This window comes from Mycteria americana, chromosome 2 (genome assembly GCF_035582795.1).
Source record: "Mycteria americana isolate JAX WOST 10 ecotype Jacksonville Zoo and Gardens chromosome 2, USCA_MyAme_1.0, whole genome shotgun sequence".
Classification (NCBI taxonomy): Eukaryota; Metazoa; Chordata; class Aves; order Ciconiiformes; family Ciconiidae; genus Mycteria; species Mycteria americana.
In genome coordinates, this window is record NC_134366.1 from 96,641,539 (window position 1) to 96,665,432 (window position 23,894).

The 23,894-nt window shown below is 39.4% G+C and overlaps 1 protein-coding gene across 8 annotated transcripts in view; it reads right to left on the reverse strand.

Moving 5' to 3' along the window:
* The window catches only part of ADCY2 (adenylate cyclase 2), a 239,302-nt gene that overhangs the window by 85,570 nt on the left and 129,838 nt on the right, over positions 1-23,894 (reverse strand). For all 8 annotated transcript variants that reach the window (XM_075494063.1, XM_075494061.1, XM_075494060.1 and 5 more), the window contains 2 exons: positions 1,708-1,856; positions 365-476 (listed from right to left, as the gene is read on the reverse strand). In XM_075494063.1, the coding sequence (XP_075350178.1) occupies positions 365-476; positions 1,708-1,856 (261 nt within the window). The remainder of the gene's footprint in view (positions 1-364; positions 477-1,707; positions 1,857-23,894) is intronic.

Here is a 23,894-nt window from a genome sequence, read left to right on the forward strand (position 1 = left end):
GTCCTACAGTCTCTTAAATGCTTTTCCAGAGATCAGAAAACTGACTGTATCAGTTTCTTAATCCTTGTTATTGTAAAAAATCTATTTAAAGAGCTGTCCACCTTCCACTAAGCTTTATAAAGCTCCACAAGCTGTCTCTATTGGTCCTATTAGAGAGTGCTATCTTAGGTTTCACAGATTGTCACACTGGCAGAAACACAGTTACACTCAGACCAGAGCCAGATTTTTTCTTCACACATTTCAAGTCCAATCTTCCTGCCAAAGCCTCAGAAATGCTGTCTGACGGTAGAAGAATCCCCAGGAAGAAAAAATATTTTAAAGATGACTTATTTAAACTAACTGTAGCAGCCCAGTAGAAACCCACCTTTGCAATCTGATCAAACTTGCCAAACAGCTCGTTTAGCATGTGCACCAATTCCCCTGGCGAGCAGTCACTGGCCAGGCGAGTGAATCCCACAATATCAGCATACAAGATGCTACAACAGAAATGAACAGACACTTGGTCACAGTTTCCTTCTGCAGAACTCAGTTTTATCAATCAACAGCAAAACTTGAAAGTAGGCATTCTGGACTTCACAGAGGTATGCCCATAAGCAAAACAGCCACTGCTAAATGTAGAGCAATAAATATAACTATATTTGTAGGTAAACCTACGTTTACCTTTACCGGTGTTGAATTTATATGTAATATATGCCTATTTTTATCTTTATAGGTATTACCTTTACAGGTATACCTATATTTATAGGTATTTACAGGCATTCTGTACCTATATTTTTTACAGTGTATTCAAAAAATTGAAACTTTTTTCCTACTCACAAATTGGCTATATATATAATGGCAATTAATTCAATAAAGTTGTTTGTTATCAGAAATTGTTTAATAACTTTTTATCATTGTAGGCATTTTCTGTCTAGATTTACCTGTCAGTGATATGCAGCATGGAAGTCTTTGTTCACTTGTTACTCAGACTATTAAATTCAAGCTTGATTGCTACAATATTTAAGCCATACACTATGTTTCTATTCACCAAGAAAACTTGACCAATTCATAGAATCAGGCTAAGGAAAAAGTATTTGTGCTCGCAAGTGAAAAGGAACTTCCTCAAAAGTCCTGCAATACTGGCTTTAAAAATGTAATTTCTAAGAATGTCATTCAAAGTAACTTGTCCAATCAAAAAAACAGTCAAAACAACTTGTAAAGATGAAAGAATATTTGAAATAAATGGTGAATTATTTTTCTAACTTCTAGAAATTTAGAATTAATAAATAATTAGATTTGTCAGCAGAATATTTTATCTCAGGTACTGTGTAAAATACATATGTGATACAGCTGCCTCTATTTACATTATACAAACCCTGAGAAATTGCTCCAGTTAAGAAAATTACAAATTCAGAATAATATAACTGACATGAATTACAATTTTGACTAGTATACATGAAAGTAGGATTTGGTACTTTACCCTGAAAAATTAAGACATTATGAAGAAAGCCTGTTAATGCGTGGCTTTTTCTAAACAACCCCTTTGTATTATCACCTTTGTTGCTCTCCTGGAACACAGAATTTTTAGCATTTGCTCAAATTAACGGATACTAAACATTAAGTTGTTGAAAAATATATTAAAATAATTATTTTCTTAATTGCTCTCTTACCATTTTCTTTTTACAATTTTTCGGAATATTGTTGGTACATTTTATTACAGTACAATACCTTACATTGGTGTGCCTTTTGACATACAAATTGTGGAAGTTGTTGGTGTTTTCCAGCTGGCCTGCCTTGGGACCTTGTAACCTCTGAATGATCTCTGCTTTCATTTCCATGGCAATGTGAGCAGGCAGTAAAGAAAGTAGAAGACGCTCCTAAAATTTAAAATGAAATGCCCACAATTTCTTTAAGGAGAGTGAAATTAGCATGGAAGCAATACTGTGCAAGGCATATGCTATTGTCAATACCCTAGAACATTTCGATGAGGCTTGCACTCAGGCATTTGCCTCGTACAGCCTCCAAAAGTAATCAGTTCCTTGAAGAACTTGACAGAGGTATACACACATTTCCAAGTAATATCTAACTTCTTCAAGGTTTTGTGTATATTAGAAAAACCTTAACCTAAACTTAACATCTGACGAAGTTATGTACAGTAATCTATTCAATATCTGAGTAGGATGTAGGAAATATGGATTAGCAAATAAAGCAAGAGTTTCAAGGACTGTTCAGAGGACTTCAGGGAAATGCAGTCTAATTCAGGCAAGAGTAGGCTAAATTTTTTTTCTTTAATGTATTTGAAATATTTAGTTATAGTTTTAGCAGTTGTTAGACTGAAAATGAAAAGATAAAATCAGGCAACAGAACATACTGAAAATGTCGGACTTTTGCAGACTATTTTGATACGTACTCTCCCCTTACTTTAATACAGCACTTGACAAACTAAAGTTTTTTGAAAGTATTAACCTAAAAGGAAATTGAATACTTTTTAAAAAAAACTACATATTTTTCCTTATCTTTTGTTGGTATTATGCTCATGGTCTTCTCCTTGTGAAGCTCCCTTGTGTCAGTACATTTTAATTTTGCCCATTTTACCTGTGACAGCTTTTCATTGAATTCCGACTTCTCTGGAAAACTGAATCAACAAGGGAATAGCTAGAACTCTGCAAAAACCCCTTCCTGCTTTGATCATACTCCACCTCAAAACTGAACAAGATTTTCCCATTTTCTCGTAGGCAGAGGAGAGAGGCTAATTCTGGCTAAGCACAAAAACCAGAACCCTGAACCAGTGAGGAGGGGGAAGGCAGCTGTGAAAGCCCATGATGGAGTCAGACAGAGAAACAGCTGTGCCAGAAAAGACGATGACCTCAAAACGTGTGTGCATGGTCTGCAGGTGTTACTCACAGTGATGCATTCTCTTTGGTTCACAATGTGTATTTCTGCAGAGTTTGCAGTTCTATTCATGAAAGTACCAGAAGAAGTGTAACCACTAATCCAATGCTCAGCCTAGGATAATTATTCCTGTTCAGGTCTAATGACCTTGAGTAGAGCATGGCAATAACAGGGCTATAGACTCTCTGGTATTTGCAGCTACCTTGGCTATCTATCTCTGTAACGTATAACGTAAATGTATTCCCATTCCCCATAGCATTTGTGTACCTGTAAGCATAGCATTAACTAACATGAGTCCCTGTGAAACTGATCCTGCACACACTTTGTAAAAAAACTCTATCTCAATGAATCAAGACAGAATCTTGCTTTGTTGCTAAATAATATTGAACTAATTTTTTTTTTTTTCACTTTGGTGAGATCTAAACATAATTTTGATACAGATATGTCTGGACTGCTCTTTATTTTGCATACTAAGACATATCACATAAACAGTAAGATGAGTTATGAAATAAATGCTCAAGGTAAAGCATATCTGTCTCTAGCCTGACTAAAGGAGGCAAGAATAAAAGATGTACTGTTTTCCTACTGCTAGCATCTCAGATTTCACACATTCTAGCTGAGAAGAATATATACAATTGACTTTTCATCAAAATGTTAATGTGGCTTTATTTCTTAAATGCAAGATTAATTTAGTATGCTTAGGCATTTCAGCAAGTACGCATCCAAGAGGTCGATGTACTTTCATTTCTAATGTAATCCACTGGTCTTTGGTGGAGGTATTTTGGTAACTTATAAAGAATGCCTGAAAAACCAATGGATTTTTTTCCATAATGAAAGCTTACTCTTGCAAGTTGCTCTTTATCTAACAAAAAGTTGCTGTTTTGTGATGTACAGGACAGGTCAGCATTTGTTAATAATTATCATTATATAATTAACAAAGAGGTGAGTGCTCTTGGCTCCAATTTTACCTCACTGTGCTCCTGTTGTACCATGGCTAGTAAATGCCAGCTAGCTCACTATCTTCCTATGACTCCGTTATGATTCCAGACACGCAGTGAGGCAGACACTCAATGTCCAGGTTACTGCTTATGTCTTTGAAACCCAGAGAGGCTGGCAAAAGGTCAAAGATAAAAGCAACAGAAGTTTTCAAGAAAGCAATAGAAAAAGCAATAGGAAAAGTTTTTGTAGAAAGCAGCGTAAAGTCAGCTACCACTGTTGAAGCTGTCACCACACCAGAACTGCCCTCCAAAGAATGTTTTCCTTCCTCCATTTCCACTGTACAGAAGATAAGGTTACAGCCAGAGGTGGCTTTAGAGAACTGCAACAGGTGAAGCACACTGCAAAATATCCTGCCATGCCCAGCTACACCTAAACACTTCAGCCACCCTCTCCATCAAGCAGGCTGCGAGTGCTCACATTTCAATCCTGAAGTTACCACTTGTGTGATAACACGTTATCAAGTCACATATTACATTTCACGCAGATTGTTAATTTTGGTTTCTTTCACTAGAAGGCAACTGTGAAAGAAGCTGAATCTCAACTACTTATGAAGACCGTGGCTGGGCTGATCAGCTAGCCAAATACAAAATGGTTACAAATACTTTGTTCCCTCTCTTTCTGCTAAAAGGTCCTAAGAAATGCAAAGCGTTCAAGAACACCTCTTCCTTCATGTTTTGTCATCTCTGGTGGCTAAAAAGAGCATAGTGGAAGGATCAAAACCAGTTACTAATTAGATTGTAGTGCCTGATGTTGTGCACTGAAATGTCTGCAGACTGGAACAGTGTGAGGAACACAGCAAATCAAGACTGCTGCTTATGATGGCTTTTTATTTGATAATATATTCTGTACTATTCTCTCAAAAAGATAGAAAATCTACACATCAAAACCTAGATGAACTGACACACAAGATGCTGACTTTGAGACAAAACGCTTGTCTATTTGTAGTAGACAGAGAAGCCACGCTCAGAGCTACAGTCTGTAAGAAAAAAGCCAAAGTAATTCTGAATGCAGTTCAAGATGCAGAATTTAAAAGTCTGCAGACTAAAAATAACAGCACCCGCTTCTGGTGAAAGAGAAACTGCGGTGCTATGGCAATAATGAAAATCCCCTCACAAATGTCTTTCCCTGAAATATTACCAACATGACCTTACAGCCAGTACATGTGATTCATGCGCACAAGACCAACTATTTCCTGACTGTTCATGTTCTCTGGGGCTATGCTTTCCCCTCACACTCAGATCACTTGTAGCTGAGATCTTTAAGTCCTAGGGCTAAAAGACAGAGCACACAATCCATACTGAATACAACATTATAGTGTCTTTCAATACTATAGGGTTAAGTACTCCTCTCTTCTCAGAACATGTACATCTGGATCCCAGAAGATGGCTAGCAAGTAGTCATTCTCCCTGGATTCTTGAACTGAGGATTTTCAGTGTTATCTGTCAAACTGTTTCTTGATTTCCTGCTCTCTCAGACTCACATCCAAGTTGATTTCCTTGTCAGAATTTTCCCTAGAATATACAGATGACTTTAGCAGTCATTGACAGTTACTCATCACTCCCCTAAAGCTTGTTAAGGATGTTTGTTCAGCTAGAGTAAGTTAGCATATATCAGTTAAAGATCATAGAACTGCGTTGGTTTTTGCAAGGTGGCAATTGCATTTGCGATATCTTGCACGATGGAGGTCATGTCGTTGTTACGCAGTAAGCAAGCCAAAATATCCTCAAATGCTTGGTACAGTACATTTTCTTAAGTGCATATTTCACAAATCAAAGTCTTCTTGGCCTGAGGCAATAACGCTTCATTTATTTGCTCATTCCTGTTTTGTTATGTAAACTACCAATTCTGATTCACTCATTTGTACAAGATCACATGACTATCAACTTTTCGCTTTACCAAAGGATAAATAATTCTAAGAATTTATAGATTCAAAGGCCAAATACTCTTCCATCTAGTCTGATCTCTTGAATAATATAGACAACAGAGTGTCATCATGGAGAAACAAAGGTATTCTGATAGGGCTCACTACATTAAAATTAGCTTAGTGCCTGACTCTCAATGGAGAGAAACTGTCCTTCAAGGCAATTCACAGAATCTGATACTGAACTCCCATAGGGGGCAAGTCTCTCTCTCTCTCTCTGTTGTCTATGGAGGGAACTGTAGGTCCAAATTTTCATCTTACTGGAAGAAATGTCCATCTTTGTTGTTGAGCTTCTGATGTTGAAGAAGTCTGCAGAAAAACTACATATACGTAGATCAATGAAGTCATACAGGGACATTTCTGTCCCTATAATCCCATATAGGGATATTTTTGTCCCTTACAATGTCATTTAGGGCACTGAATATTGAATTCTACTTTTCTGTGGGCTGGGCTTTGTTTTCAGATTCCTGTGGCATATGTCTGATCTTCTATTTAGCAAGTTTCACAAACCAAGTCAAAACGTCAGCAGTAAGAGCTCTAGAAGCAATTAGCCTATACATGCATCCAGCTTCACAACAAAGTTTACAAACAGACATCTATAAAATAAAATTTTCAGCTGTCCTTGAAATGTACCAAGAAATAACCTACAAGAAAGGAATTTTGTGATTCCTGATCACACAATGCTGAATCAGCCATGTGGCTGATAGAGATGGTGATCACGAGGGTACTTGTTTGGCAAATTATGGTACTGTTTACCCAGACCTCATGCACATTCTCTTAAATAAACCTACTGGGATAAACAACTGTAAATTGTTTTTTCTTAAAGCTGACTTGGACTCCTGACTGGGAGGGGAGATGGTTTTTAAAAATTAGGTGCTATTATCCCCTTAAATTTAGCCTACGTTAGTAACCTCCACCAACCTTATTACTTGTACTGACACCAATAAATTGCATTTTACTCATACATACCAAGAAAAGTATTCAGTCTTGATTACAGAGACATTAAGAGATGGAGAATTCATCAACTCCTTAGCTGTTTGTTCTAGTGGTTAATCAGCTGAACTGTTAAAAACTGTTAAAAATGTGTTCTGTATTTCTTACTTTGAAGTCTTGGTCCTGTTATATCTTTCTCAGCTCAAGATTAACGTCCACACTCTTTTCTCGGTAAAGTTAAACACTGATCAGATAACTTAATTTTCCTTTTGATCAGGTAAACAGACTTAACTCCATAACTCTTCTGCCCATAAGTATTTTCTACACTCTGTTCTCTAAACCCTCAACAACCTTCAAACATTTTTTGAAAGTTCATTTAACACAAATCCTAACATCGTGCTCCAGTAAACAAAGACATACACACACATACTGTCCTGCCCTATTCGCCTCAATACGTCCATGATTTACACTGTGCAACTTTCTGCTGTAACATCTCAGGAGTTCCCTGTCTGCTGTGTCTCCAAAATATTTTTCAAAGTTGCAGGCTTCCAATTTTCTAGCTATGACCCATACCTTTTGCTTTTAGAATTATGGCTTTCCAGACAGTTATTACAACGGTGTACCTTGTCTTGATGAATATAGTTTATAAAGCATTTTGTATTACTCTATTTACTAACAGACCAGTATTTGGCTTTTCCTTAAAAATGACTGTCTGTGATTTTCTTCACGTGTCTCCTAGATCATTAATAAAAAATACATAATAGCATAAAGGATGAGAACTGGTTCTTGCACAACACGACACACATGTCAATTCATTGAAGATCTCCACTGACAACTTCCAGTTACCCCACTCAAAATCCATTAGACTGTGCTCTTTTGATGGGAACCAGCGTCAGTACTTTTAATCAGGATGCCCAGCATCATCACATGAAACATCTTACTGAAATCTACTGCTTTTGGAAAGTTATTAACCCACACCTGTTCCCCATTCAAAACTGAAAAACATTTTCATATGACTCGATTTCCTACAGAGTTGTTGAGTACATCAATCTATTTCTTTCCAAATACAAAACCATCATAGAAGCACCTTATTTCATACTGATTGTTTATACTCTTCCTATCTAGTGGCAGCCCCTTCCTTTGTTAGGATGGCTTTTTTCCTGGAATACTTCCAAAATGCTGTCATCGGCCTTGGCAAAAACAGGCAAGGATTTTTCCTGACATCTAGAAGTCTCCTACATATCACAACTTTTGTCATATTGAACCTTTTTTTTTACATATTTAATTGCCGCTTTTGTTTTCGCTCGTGGCTAGTACAGGCTTTACGCCACAGCTGACATCTTTTCTGATGACAGAATTATTGAACTCTCGTCTGCTCATTAACAGCCTCCTAAAGGGCTCCCCATTGATAGCAACATTCATCCACGCTTTTTTTTTTTTTTCCCTGTGGAAAATGAGTTTTTTCAAATCCCCCAAGCACAGCACCATAAGAGTTTTTATCTTCATGATCCTGTAGGTGAAATTTCAAGGCTGGCAATGCCAGGAGCCAATATCAAAACCAGAAAATCAATGCACACAAGCAGAATGAGAGCACCATCCTCTCGGTCCTTGCTGCTTCACCAGCCACGGGATGCAAACTCCCTCACGAAGATGTTTTGCAGAAGACAAGTTGTAGGTGTCCCGGAGCACCAGTGAGAAAGGGAGCCCCGAGTGGGGGCTGCCACTGGGGCAGGGCCCAGCCCCACGGCCAGGCGAGTGGGGCAGGCCCGGGGTGGCCACCAAGGGCCCGGGTCACCAGCCCAGCCCATGGTGATGAGACACGTCCACGGGGGAGCTGGGACTGGGCCAGGGCGGGCCAGGGTGGGGCCCAGGGAGGCCCGGGAAGTCAGTCGCAGGTCGGGGACTGGGGCTGAGGCTGGACCAAGGGCCTGTGGCCAGGCACAGGCATGGCGGCGGTTTCACGGGAGCTGTAGCTGAGGCCAGGCCAAGCAGCAGAGCCACAGCTTGAAAAGCAGCTCCCACTGGAGGGGCCAGACAGGGTCTGTCCCCCGTGCCCTCCCTGCTCTGGCCCTGAGCTCCAGCCAAGCCTCCAGGAGGGGGCACGGTGTCTTCAAATCATTTTGTAATGGCAAAACAGCTGTGGCATGACCTGCTCACTTAGCAAGAACGGTACAACCGACCCAGGCTTTCGACAGAAATACACGTATTGGTTTTCAGGCTAAATACGCACCATTCTGCACCCTCAGTGTGCCCAGCTCATTTGCTGCTGAATAACTCTGCGAATGTGCAGTTAACATCTAGCCGGTCACCTTCATCTCCAAGTAACACTAAAGCTACCTGAAAGCACCGCTTCGCTGCAACGGTTTCAGTGTATGGGTCTGAAAGCTCATTTAAATGCACAGGCTCACCACGTATTTGGCAAAGACAAATTCCTTCAAGGAACTTAGGGGATGCTTAATGTTTATGCATAGACTACAGTTTGCATATGCAGGCTGTCTATGACTAATTTTGCAAATGAGGTTCACTACACCTTCAGAATCCGTGCCTATCTTGCGGCTGTTCAAGAGCCGAGTCATCAAACAGCAAAACAATAGAGTAAAACCAGAACATAACAACATACACAGCCAGAGCTGCTTCATTAATTGACACAATTTCAAGGCTTGCTTCAGTCTGATCCTATTAACTCTTGCTTTAAGTTTTATATATCTCACGACCACTGCTGAAGAGACAGAAGCAGCATTTTGCAAAGAATCTGTTTGATGACATTAACATGGTTATTACTATATCAACCGTTAATAATGGTGAAGTATTACAATGCTGACATTTGCTCAATACAATTCTTTTAAACACTAAACCCTTTAACTCCAGTACATCTCATTTCACATTTTGATGAGAAGAGTTTTAGGTTATTTTTTCACTAGAAATGAACAAAACCATACACAGCTCTCTCTTCACGTCTTTTCCTTCTTCCAAATCATGCATGGGACATGTCAGGGAAGTTATTGGAGAGTACTGCTTGAAAGGTATCTATGCAGCCCTTTACCCAAAGACAGGTTTCCTGTTCAGCTGCCCAGTTTAGAGTCAAACCTTGTGGTTGAAAGCATCAAATCCAAAGCAAACCCAAAAGCATATCTAAGGCACAGCATTGCACTTAAGTTAGAGGATCATGTCTGAAGCACATTGACAGCATAGCTCCTCCATGCTCTTCTAGTTAGCGTGAAACTGGTTGTTTTTACCTCAGACTTTGCCTGCTGATGTTTTAGCAGTCTGCTTACAGAATACCAACTAAGCATGCAAGAATGGATTTCTTTCTGTATTTCACTCATAATTTTCCAATATTTTGTCAGATACCATACAGATACCACACATTTGTGTGATCAAATGTTAGTCACCACACAGAAGAAGGATCAAAACCCAGGATCAGTCACCCAACTGCTCTCAGGAGCTCATAAACACTTCGAAGTGGGTCAGACACAGCGGTCAGAAGCAGGGCAAGACAGCAATAAAAATGAATCAAAACACTCAACCTCCGCATTAGATTAGTCAAGAGTAGAGGCAGGTAACCATAGGTTTGGCCCATACAACAGCCTATTGAAATGGAGGGAGAAGTTTATTCAAGCAGAAGTTAATTCAAGAAATTTATTTCATCTACATATGAATGAAAAGTAAACCTACAGTGAGGATCTGTCCTACTTCTTGTGAAACAGCGATGATAAATTTTAATGACGGAAGCTGTATATTTTAACACCTTTTTTCCGAGCAGCAGTAAGTGTCACCGTTCATTCAGCAGCTCACTTCCTAGCCTTGAAGACAGAGGAAGCTGACTCACCCTAGGTAGAAATCAAAGAACAGGCAGACGTCTGGAGGGTATACACTGTTACTGCACTCATAAGCAGACCTTTTGTTTCCTTACAATGGTCTAAATAAAAGGGAAGAAGAATGACTTGTATTATATCTCTATCTCGGGAATGAAAGTTTCTCTTTTGCTTATTCACAGTATATGTATCTTGTAGAAATCTCCCCCTTGCTCTTTAACGATTATATTCACTATTCACTAAATATAGAAAATTTCAAATGAAAAACTTTGCTCCCACTGGAAAACAAACAAGAAAAACAGAGTATTGAAACCCAGTTATCTTTATTTTGAGGAACCTGATCAGGAGAAAACCCAGTAACTTACTGTATGGCAGATATATGATAAACTATTAATGAACTAGGTCTAACTTCACAAAACAAAATTTAGCATAAATCATAGCAAGGGTTAAAGCTTTCAGAATTATCTTGTTTTATTTTCTAAAATGCCTAAACAACATTTTCCATGTTACTGTGTGTACAATTTCCAAAGTGTTTTCTATGGTAGGTTCCAGCGGTATTTAGGCATGCAAGGATGCACGCAGAAACTCAAGCTTAACCCACAGAAAGACTGGGGTAGTAAATACCAGACTTTCCCATGCCTTGTCCCCTAGGGAAAGCAGATCCCAAGAGGACAGGCACTAAGATTGTGTGTGCAATGCAGAGAGAAAATCAGAATCCTAAAAATGTGACTGAGAAAAATTAGAGCTGAAAGGGGAGGCCACGTAAGTAGGAAATGCCCAGAAAAGGGTGTTGCTTACGATTCTGGACTCAGAGCCACCAGGTGCTTAGCTCTGGGCTGCAAGGAGGCACCTTTATTTGCTTGGGACTCTGTTGTGGGAAAAACAGTCTAGAGTCTGGGAATGTTAATGAATTTATTGTAAACAAAAATAAGCCTCTCATTGCTGATTACAGTTTTGAAAAAAAAAAAAGAAAATAAACACTGAGACAAGCACGCACACAATCTATCCTCCATACTTCCCAATCCCAATTTTCCTTATTTTTGCTGTGGATTATACTCAGTCCATCAAAACTCCTGTGGCAAGGCGATAGGCAGTGTGGGAAGTTGACCTGGTATCTGTGATCGTTTCTGCCACTCTGTGCTTAACCACTTCTGCTGTTCCATGCTTAATGGTTTCTGCTGCCCTTCTCCTCAGTGTCCCCGCTCCAGCCTGGGACACTGATGGGCTGCAGTGCTCTCAGGTGTGTCCCTGCTCCAGCGTGGGTTGTCCATGGGCCGGAGCCCCTCGGGGTGTAGGTACCCTCTTTTGATGCAGAGAGTTCTCCACACCCAGCAGCTTGCTTCTGGCCTCCAGCAGCTGCCTGTTTCTTTCTGAACCACGTTTGGGCAGGGGCACCAGGGGCCTCTGATTAGATAACATGCTCAATGGGTAAGTTTTTGTACTCAAAGCAGTTTTTCCATGGTTGTTTTCATGCTCCTCATGGTAGGCTGGAGGCAGCTTTGACTGGCACGTGGCGATTCACGACGCCCACCCTGCAGCTCACCACCGCGGTCCCCTGCTACCTGCAGCTGCTAGCACAGGCTCAGTACAGAGCCATAGCTTCCAGCACTGCAGAAACAGGGTGTCAGCTCCATAAGTTTTCATGTTTTAGCAGGAGATCCAGGGGTTAGACGCTGCGCTCCGTGAGTGACCAATGTTCAAAACAGTCCTTTGCCAAAAGAGACCTCCTCTCTCTTCCTATCCCCAAGGAAAAATGCTTATCAGTGAGTATGAAGTTATTTTGGAGGTAGAGCCCTAGCAGCCTTTTCAGGTGAAGCTAATCCACTCCAAAATGAAACGATTTAGCAATCACTGAAGCATGTACTCTATTTCCTGTCTCCGCAGCGCTCCGGGTGAATTCCCCGATCCCCGGGCTCCTGCACAAGGGCTGCTGCGCTCCCTCTTTCTCTCTCACGGGAGGCACAATCCAGTGGAGACATACGGCAAATGTCCTTCAACACAGGGAAAGCTGGGTTCCAGTTTGTCCTCTTGTGGGATTATGTCCAGACTTTATGTCCAGACAAGATAGCCACTTGTCCAGACTCGTGGCTATCTAAAAGCCTCACATGTTGAGGGGTTTTAAAAGGGTCTAACTCTTACCAATTCCACGTTTTATTTCTATTGTTTTGGAATCCCAGTTTACACACTGATGCCAGCACATTTGTACATGTGAATATGAATTAAATACACTACAAAAACAAACACCAAAGCTGCTTTGATTGATATTGGCAGCGTTGATTGAATTGGCAGCGTTGATTGAATTGGTGATTGATATTGGCAGCGTTATTTCTAATGGCAAATATGATGTGGAGGAATTAAACCTGTTCTATGATTACTGCAGTTAAATAACTTCCAAGCTTTTGAGAAATTTGGAAATGGTTTCTGACTTCTTTACCTAAAATCCTTTTTGATAATTGCCAGCATACATCATCAATATACTCCATGCCTTTATTTCATTTGATTAATTTTGAAACTCCACATTTTAAACATGGATTAACACATCTATCCATTAGAAAAACATGTTGACAATGAGGATTGTGTTGCTATCCAAAGAGATAAAATTAAAGGAAACCAGAAGGTAATTTTGAAGACACACCCTTTTCTGAGTATATATAATAACTGATAAAATTTTACCATGTAATTCACAAGATCATAATTTATTATTTATCACTGAAACCTCAGCAATACAGGCACATACTGCTGACTATTTAGCATACAGGAACCATCATTCCTGAAAAGGGAGGCAGAACTTAAAATTTGCATCTTTAGTGTAATGGGATGCTTATTTTCATATTTGGCTCCTGTTCCAGTCCTCTTGGTGAAATTTTTTTACTCCTTAAAAACTCTTTCTGCATGATATTAGCAAAGGTTACAGAATATGTACTTCTTTTTCTCACTAGCATTGCTGTTCCCACCATTTACACTATATAATTTTGAAGAAAATGGCAGAAAAAAGAGGCTTCTGCATGTTTTCAGCCACTGGTAGCAAGAAATGCTATAAAATATACTTTTTGATTTTTATTAGCACACTATTGTCATTAATAAGCCAAAGGGAGTCAATTTCCTTTTCAATTCTGATTTGGTAAAGCCTCCACGGCACACCTTAAAATGGTCGTCCTCCCCATGACAGCCTCATAGCTGTATTCAGCAGCACTTGCATTGCCACATCCAGCACAGCTTAGCAACATGCAAATGCTAAGTCCTGCCAAGAATCCACAGAATATGTGCTAAATACACTGACGTGCTCTGATGAATCAGGGCCTTCCTATAGAAAAGTGCCCTATATATTCGGTTTGGGTCATTGAAGAACTTGCTTGTTTGCAGTTTACAATCTCAGTATTTTTTTTTTTCCCCCAAGGGGCATGACTGGAAGGGAAGAAAGGAAAACCAAATGCTATTCTCCAAATGCTGCACTCTGAGTCAAGAGAATCCATCTAAACGAGAGCCACTGAGAGGTGCAGAAAAAAGAACCTTTCAGAAGACAGGATGGAGCAAGCAGGGAGAGAGCACGAAGAAACAGGATATTACCCTGCGGCAGTGCAACGGACTTCTGCAGAGTAGACCGTCAACCAAGCATGAAGGTGACAGGAAGATTTCCTAGAGACCCAGAAGGGACTTGCTGAGGTTGTTTCCATGCTGGAAGTCACTGCAAGCTGTTGAACTAGAAGGGCTTTCTAGAACAAGGCTGAAGGAAACTCTGCCCTGCAAGGATTCAATGAGAGGTTCACTTTCAAGTCTTGGTATTTCCTCTGTTTCATCAGCAATTTTGAGTTTTCCTTGGTTGAAGAGTTAACTTATTCTAAATAAGTTAACTTCTAAATAAGTTAACTAAGAGTTAACTTATTCTAAATAAGTTAACTGTGCTGTAAATAAAACTCAAATTTTTTTGAGACTGGAAGCTATTCCACCCAAGGACCTATATGAGTCATGCTCCGTCATACCAAGTGTGGTTTAAAGTTTGAATAAACTCAATGATCCAGCAAGGTTAAGCCTTTGCAGCTACACCTACTCCTGTACAGATAGCAGCCCATGCAACGAGCAAATTCTATAAATTATTTGGGGGCAAAAGGTTGTTTCATATTTGGGCGAGTCAACAGAAACTTTCATTGCAAAAGCTCATCCCTTAGCTCGTAACAACTGCTGTTCAAAGAATGACACTGCACATACACAAGGCAATTCTTATTTAACACTTGACAGATAAAGGTATGCATCTTATCTGTCTGGTGTGATAACAGTCCTTCTGCTATTCTCCTGTACCCTTTTCCTTGTGTAGTCTCCAAAGAAGCCTGGTGCTTTAGTCTGAGACTGTATGCTGAAATACTGAGAGCTGTTTCAGTGCAACTGGTCCACCTTTCTTTGGCAAACTTACAGCTCTTCCAGCAGGGCAAAATTCGTTGGATTGAGGAGAGTAATAGCCACTCAGACCAGTCACCTTGTGTCTTCCAGCACATTTCCCATTAGCATTCTTCAAATGCTTGTTTTTAGTATCTAACAGCAGCACATTGAAAGGATGACTCCCCAGAAGTACTTTTTTCATTCAAGTGGTACAGAAATCCAACGGTGTATGCAATACGGTATTATCATGTTTCTGCTTCCAGTGCAGAAGAAGGGAGTAAACAGAAAGGAACAAAATACGGCCCAGGAGGAACTGGAAATCATGTTTCTTCAGTGTGATACAGGAGACAGAAAGGAAAAATGGCTGTGCTAGCTGGCCAGATTTAAAATACCTTCAATTACCTAAATCTGATGGTTTTGCTTTTTTTTAAAATGGTCAACAAGAAAGCATGGAGCTACACCAAAAGCTGGGGCCCAAGCTACACTGTAAGATGTAGCAGTAAACATAGTTGTTATTTTCAAACACTAGCCAGAAACATTTTCGTGAAGAAGCAAGGAAAATGCCTGCTGTTAATTTTACAGTAACAACTGCCCCTACCCTCCATATCCATGTTATTTCATAAACAAATGTATCTGGCTACAGTAAAGGGAGAAAAACACCAGCAAACCCGCACCTTATGAATTCCAGTAAAATTACTCTTTCAGTATTCTTTTCATGTTCTAGAAATGTGCATAAACTACCATCTGTATACTTGCATACTCAGGCTTTATTTTATACATGAATAGAGATCTAAAAATATCTTACATAACAAATCCAATTTATTTAGATTTACTTTTGGTAGCATAAAGCTCACTGTAAAAGCTGACAGATCGCCATACTATGGTGTACTATGCAATGCTAAAGCACTTCTGTGAATAACACTCTGCAGACTGGTGGAACGTACTCCAACAACAAATTATTGTTTCTGGGACTTGTACATATTTTATGGTTGATAAGCAACTTTCACTCACATCTTTGCTTTTTGGAGCAATGTGGAAAGCTACTTTAAAAATAATCTGAGCATAAAAGAAAATGAAAGGGATATATGAGGGAATTTTTAAAAAAATACGTTTTTAAAAAATTTCTCAATTGTGAGAACTAATCAAATTCAAAATATTTGATCATGCAAAGACATTTGTCCTGCCTCATGACCGCTTATTTTCTTCAAGACCCTTTTGTGAGGGATCTTGTCTTCCAGAAATCCAGGCAGCCCATATCAGGTGGATCATTCTCACCCACAGGATTGCCAAAACCTTCAGATAATTCTTAGTTTTTTCTCTATAAAAGCTGTCTTGACTCTTCTTCCATACCTCACCCTCACCCAAATGTGCACTGATCTTATATTCTACTTGCACTAATATGCCCAAAACAGACATTGGGTTTCTAAGTTTGTAGTCCTCCGGTCTCTCCTGGAGCTCTGCCAAAATTGGCATCACAGTTGCCTCCCTCCTATCCTGCAGTATCAGCACCATTCTTGGTGAGAGACTCCACACAAGAGGTAGCAGCAGCATTTCAGCTGTTTCATTCCTGAGTTTCTTTAGATCTCTCTGCTAAAAACACAGATATGAGGATTTATTACCGCTTATTTTATTTAGCCTATCTATTCCTTGACCTCTCCTCCTCACACTTCACCTTGAGATAAATGCTGTAATGAGTCATCCATCAACATGGGAAACTCCTTTCTTCCACAACGAATGCAGAAGCATAAAAAAAATTCTTTACTACATTTACTATGTGGAATCACATGGCATAGTTCCTGGATATGAACTTACTCTGAAAAAGACAAATCAGTTCATTTCTATACAGTTAAAAAAATACTTTATGCTTCTTTTTAATTATTGTTAAACTTATAGTAACGTGTCTCTTTTCAAGGCTAATTTAATTTGCCAAAAAGTTAAAAAATATTTTTCTTATTTTTAAAATTTTTCAGTATCCCCTTTCATCTAAGCGAAATTTCAGATGCTCTTGCATTTATTTAAAATTACTCTATTACCAATTTGTATTCATGATAACAAGGTATTAAATATTAAGAATGGATTAAATTGAATGCTTTTCTATTCCTTTCTTTTTTCCCCTTTTTTTTTTTTTTCTTTTTCTCGTGGTTGAGAGCAACTAGCTGGTCTAGAATCAACTAAATTAATATTTTGCTTTCAATGGTGGAGGGAAAGTAGCTTTCTTATGATTGATTTTTAACATTTTAATATACTTCCAAAAAGACGAAGCAGGCAAGCTACACAACACAGCCTAATCCTTTAAAACTTTTACTATTTCTTTTTATATGCACTTACATTCTGTATCAACAGGCACTTGAATTCACCCAACATGACTTACAAGAGTGGGTAACTTCAGTGTGTTTAAGGCATGACTGGAGATACCTTTCTGAACAAGTGCCTAACTTTGTTCTATTTGTGATTTACAAAATTAAGTACTGTATACCAACTTACAAGTTCAAAGGGCACAGATATGACAGAATGCCTTAAATTTGTATTTTTCAACCTTCTTAAAGCTAAGACTAGCATAATGAAATTAACATGAAATCAAAACACAAATTAACGAAAGCCTAGCATGCCATCTTCTTATTCTGCTGTAATTCGTACAATAATATTCTTTTTCATATATATATTTATATAAAAATATTTTCTTTTCAATAATACAGTGTATTCAACAATGGATGCTATGTAACATTCAATATAAGTTATCTTACATCACGTCTAGTCCTTTTGAAAAAAGCAATTAACCCAACAACACAGCTCTACAGTTGAAAAGCTGAAATCATCCTTTTTTCTGAATGAAGAACACTTACGAGCATATTCTCCTGCATAGGTCTTGCCCTGCATAGAAGTATTGGACACGAGACAGATGGGAACGTGTGGCAATGGGCACAGAATGGCAACACTGCACCAGTTATAATTACCACAAAGCGACGGATACAGTGGGGTTACAGCAGCCCTCGCAGTGCCATTTGCTAATTTGCTCAACAGCGCATCTTTCACTGAGGGGTAAACAACCCTGCATCCGTGTTAACACAGGCAGTGACTCAGAAGTAGCTGTCGCTGTGCTCACCCTGCAGCTGATGCCAGAATGTTCCCAACGCCAAATGTACCTCACAAAATAAAAACCTCTTTAGAGGGCAATTTAATTTTTTTTTTTAATATGTGGGCTTTTCAGACCAAGAAACTGACTCATTCATTAAAGCTAAGCTAAGCACCTGACCAACTCAAGCACACATTTCCATGGAATTAAAACCTTGCATCATATCATACCAGTAATTTTATTTTCTTTCGTACTTCTTAAAAATGTGTCTTATTACCTACCCATAGTAACAGGTTGAAATTCCAGCATCATTTAAGATAAGCCACTGTACTGGAGAACTGCAAGTAACTTTGTGTATTTCAGAAATAATAAAGTCGACTTGTCAACTAATGCTAGATTTTCAGTTACACTACCCACTGTTTCTTCCTCTCGGTGAAAATGTGTCTCATCGCAGGTAAATGACTGGTTGTTGTGGTATTTTTAGGGGAAAGAGTTTAATTTATGAAAGAAAGTTTCAGATATTACATCTGGAAAGGGAGGAAGGCAGTGAGTCACTTTTAAAAGACGACAATGGTAAGTAGAGTCTATGTTTATGCTCAAGAAGAGACGGAAGAGTTTTGGCAATGGTTCTTTCTTTGAACCCAGTAGCAATGGAGCTCTTCTCTAACTGTAAGAAATGTGATACGCTAGACAAAGACAGTGACTGAACCATATGCTGATCTTGTATCAGATTTTTCATGAGTGTTAAAGAAACTAAACTTGCTTCAAAATTACTATTTCATGGTAAATCTCTTCATGAATTCAGCTCCCAGAAGAGGAGGTGGAAGAATGCCCTTTGAAGAGGGGCTATGAGGACAAAGAGGCTACATAAGCTGACAGGAGGAGGATGCAGAAATGAGTACCAGACGCTAGTTGGGAGAACTCTGGTCGAGTACTTTCATGGACTAAACGGTTGGCACTTCCTCCACATAGCAAAGGTACCCAGGCTATACCAGCAACGGCCTTTCCAGATCTGAAACCACAGCCCGAGTAAGGCGGTTTTGAAGTCTGCTGTGTGTGCACATTACATCTTTTTCCACTTTGCCCCTGCACCACAGCTGTTTATGATGATTTAAAGAGAGTTTTCTGAATGTCTTATAATCATTTTCAGTGAGGATTTCATATGTTAACGTGTTTTTAAATCTGAGAAGTACCGCTGAACTAGATCAATTCATGATCAACTCGAAGTTTTCTGAAACAGGGTTTGAGGGATCGCCTACAATGCTCCGTCAGGATCAGAGTCATCTTCAGGGCATCTGCTGATACCTGTAGAGGATAAAAATCCTTCGGTGCATGCTGTTAGGGCTTTCTTGATTTTAACAGTGATGTCAGTGAACAGGACCACATTTTAATGTGATTTTGGGGGTTAAAAGGATAATGAATCTCTTTTGAAAACTTTCAATCTACTTTCAGTAGTGGCACACGTTGCGGCCACTCCTTCAGCTCCCTCCATCTCTTACAAGTTCACCCCATCTCTCATGGCTCTCCATAGTCCACAGTTAGTCTAGTTGTCCTGCCTCATTGCTTATGTAAGATCCCAAAAGGGTTGAAGTCCTTATCCACTTTTCATAGCGTTGGATTTTTTTTATCTGGTCACTGACACTCTGATCACTTATTTTACCCCTACCAGTATGGAAAACAATAGCATGCTTTTTCTGGAAATCACTGTAAATCAGCACTATGACTAACAGACGCTTATCACATGACTTCTACATTTTTATCATAATCTAGAAAAGTCACCTTCTTCCTCAAAATGGATGGCTATTTTCCTACACATATTCATAACATACACTTTTTATTCTTACCAAAGTTTCAACATGCATCAAGCTGACCTGATTCTTTTTTTTAAGTATGTCCCTAACTATATCATAAAATTTGCAGATCTTACAACTGTCTGCATTTTAAGGCATCCCAAACATATGCAGTTGACTTAGCTGTCATCAGACTTTCCTGAGATTCACCTACTGCATCCGTGTTTGCATTCCGCACGTATTACACTATGGCGCTGCCACTTCCTTTTCTCTTAGGTGTATCTTCATTCACACTGCTCACACCTGTCAACCAATTCACCTTCAGCCAGTCGTTTCTTTAAAATGCTAATGTATGCTATGCTATGCAACAACGTACTTATGTCTTTGACAGGCTGGATAATACTTTTAACTGAATGAAAAAATTTAGGAAGAAGCTGTGGTGCAGTGATTTATGTAAGTAAGCTATAGTACATCTATTTATAGCCTTTTAATGATAGTCTGTTGGCACCATTGAGAATCCTTGCACAGAGCTTGGACAAAAACACTAACAACAACAATAATATTTAATTGCATTTTATATGCAAAAATTAATGGGACTTCAGCTAACAGCAATATGTTATTCATATGCTACTGATTCTAAATTGGGTTATGACATATCATTTGCTCCTCAAACTCATTGAAGATGCATGCATTAATTTACAAGAACTCTAGAAAATGCATATGGGGAAGAAAAATTAGCTCTACAGTTTACACAAAATGAGGAAAATGGAGAAAAGTTTTATCACAGGACACCCACAAGATAAGCAATCACCTCTCATTAGAAAGGCATATATTAATAGAGCAACAAAAGATTACATATAAAAGAAACATTTAACATAAAAAAGGTATAAAAAGAAAAACAAAAGCGTGTGATTTTTTTAAAATTATCTTGTTAGAGCAATAAAAACCCCCAGACATCCCTGGACATATTTGCAGAGTATTTGCATGTCACAATAACAGTCCCAGGCACATTAACACTTCCGTCCTCTATTTTTATAACTACTGTAACAAGCTGAACATATTTTTTTCCCTATGGTACCAGAAAACAAATGTTCATTCTTAATGTATGATGACCATGCAAGGATGTATTTTAAAATAACCTGGAAGAATATCTTAAAATGAAGGAAGACTACTGGTGCAAATTTTTTTTGTAAATATGGAGAGAAAATGGAGTTGTTATTAATTTAAAATTCCATTCTTCACAGACAGATTTTGTCCAGCAATCTGTACATTGCAAAATCAGAGATGAGGAGTTACTCATCTGGAGTAAACCTCTTTACTGTAATTGTGCTTTTAAAGAGTGTTTTCAGTGTGGATTGTATTACAGCTGCACATAATCCCTATGAGCACTAGGCCTTTTTTTTAATTAATTAAAAAAAGAAAGCCCCAGTTGTTAGAGCATATCAGCCCTGGGCTGCCTGAGGGTTCCCTTCAATGCTGTAAAGGGCATTATTAAAGGTATCTGTGACAGACTGACTCATGCACAAAACCAGACGTGACCTATAAAGGAAAGGGAATTTAACAAAGCCAAGTTATGTCTTTATTTTCCCTCAGTCTTCTCACATTTGAAAGATCACAGCAGCCAATATAGCTGGGAGTTGGGATGGAAGGCAGGTGTCAGGATCTACTCTGGTTAGAGCATTTCTAAAGGATCACACATGCGACTGGAGAAAGGCAGTCTTCCAAAACTGACATTCTTTCCAAACATAGGAAATAGAGAAGAGCATAAAATCATTAAAAGGCATGCAAAAAAGTTCTGGAGAAAGCAACTTTCTCCGAGCAACAGAAACAGAGGATTTTTGTTATCAGTTGGTGGGGCCAAAGGAAGAGTAAGATGCCCTGCAGGAAGATTGCTGAAAAGCTAGGTAACTTCTTTCATGCCTACCAACAAGAGGAGATTGGGAAGATGCAAAACCATTAATTCTGGGATATGAATCAAAGAAGTTGATACAAATGAATGTGGCACTAGGACAGGTTTTAGAGCGAAGTGACAAAATGAACAGGAACAATTATCAGGGCCAGTTTTTTTCTGATGATACAAAGTTATTCATAACAACTAGGAGAAAGACGGGCTGTGAAAAGCTGCAGAAAGGTCTCAGAACATGGAGGCCATGGTTTCACAGAGGCCACGGAGGCCGTGGTTCCATCACAGGACATACAACACAGCGTACCCACCAGGTGTCACCGAGAGCTCCCTGGGCTCCCCCAGCCTCCCCCACCGCTGTCAGCCATTACGGTCCCCACCTCTCTTCTGTGATACCCATGTGTGCATTGGGCGTGGGTGGCAGGGTTTTGACAGCAGAGGAGCTGCAGAGGTGGCCTCTGTGGGAAGAGGTCAGTGGCTCTGCGACGGACCCACTGCAGAACACAGCTGAGCCCATCAGCAAAGCTGATGGTGTCTCTGGGAAAACATGTGTAAGAAAGGGCAGGAAATGCTGGACAGAGAGAGGAGGAGGGAACAAAAAGAGTGAGAAACAGCAGAGGGAACACCAAGGTCAGAGGAGGAGGAGCTCCATGCTGGAGCAGATATCCATGCTGCAGCCCATGGAGAAGATGCCAGAGCAGATGGGTATGCCTGAAGGAACCGCAGTCTCTGGAGACCCCACGCTGCAGCAGAGGAAAACCATGAGGAGGAAGGAGCAGCAGCAGAGAGGAACCACTATGTACTGACCACCCCTCTATCAGCCCCATGCTGCTTGAGGGAAGTAGAGGAGTTGGGAGTGAAGGAGTTGAGCCTGGGAAAGGTGGGAGGAAAGGTGTGGCTTTAATATCTGTCTTTTTTGCTTCTCACTAGCCGAAGCTATGTTTTTTGTCATGGGATTATGTTAATTTTCCCAAAGTTGAGTCTGTTTTGCTCACAATGGTAATTGGTAAGTGATTTCCCTGTCTTTATCTCGACCCATGAGCTTTCTCATCCCTGTTTCTGTTCTATTTTCTCCCTTTTTCCTGCTGGGGTTGGGGTGGAGTGAGTGAGTATCTGGGTGGGAGTTTGGCTGTGGGCCATGGCTAACCTACCACAATATTCCACTGTTTTCTAAATACTACAGGAATCTTCCTATTCGGTGCTACAAGAATGTTTGGGCTTGTCAGCCATCATTAAAGGCTGAAAATTCATTATCCTGTGTAAAGTCATCAACAGAGTAATTTTCCACTATCTGCTAAAAGCAGAAAATTAAAAAATGCTATACAGATTTGGTACTGTCTTACTGCTTGAGCAGTCACATTTGATGACCTATAATGAGAAAGCTGGTAACTGCTGCATTTGAAAAATCCAGTGAGAGTAGCAAGGAAGAAGAAACTTTAAAATAGGCACAGAGCGATCTGGGCTTTAGACTATTTGAGACTGACTTAAATGGGCATCAAATAAAACTATGCAGGCAATGACTAAAACAAACAAAATTAAATTATTTTTCACGCCATATGCAATTGAGCTGAAACAGTGTGCCATAGGACTTGTGGATGTCAAAAATTTACACTGTCTCAAAAAAGAGTAGACAAATTCACAGGTGGAAAATTGTCAAGCACTTTTAAATGCAACAACATCAATTCTTTTTTTGAGAGAGAGATTTTTTAATTGGAGAGATTTTACAAATCTCTCCAATTAAGTAACTGAGCCACAGATTTCTTTGTGCTCAGAGAGATTATTGGGGAAGTATCACTATATACTAAGATTATCTCTTCCACTTTCTCATAGGCATAAGCTACCGGGTAGCAACAAGATATTGGGCTAGATGGTCACTTCCTTTCTCTCAGGGTGCCTGTTCTTACGCTCTTTATTCCTAGCAATCTCTTTTACTCTGCTTTTCAACAACTTTTCTCTTTTGGTCTATTTACAATACTTTAAATAAATATACTTGTCCTCTGAGCTTCTCATGTGGTGGTTTAAATAGTCTCCATGTCTCCTTCCTGCCTTTTCAGATTTCAAGTTATGTCCTAAATGCTGTTTTCAATCAGTTTCCTGATTTTTGTGTAGTTCCCTTTTTTTAAAGGTAACATTACTTTTGTGTTGGTTTTTTCCCCTTTTAACCATGCAAGGATGCTCACATACAATGTTTTGTACTAAATCAAGGCTTACTTGC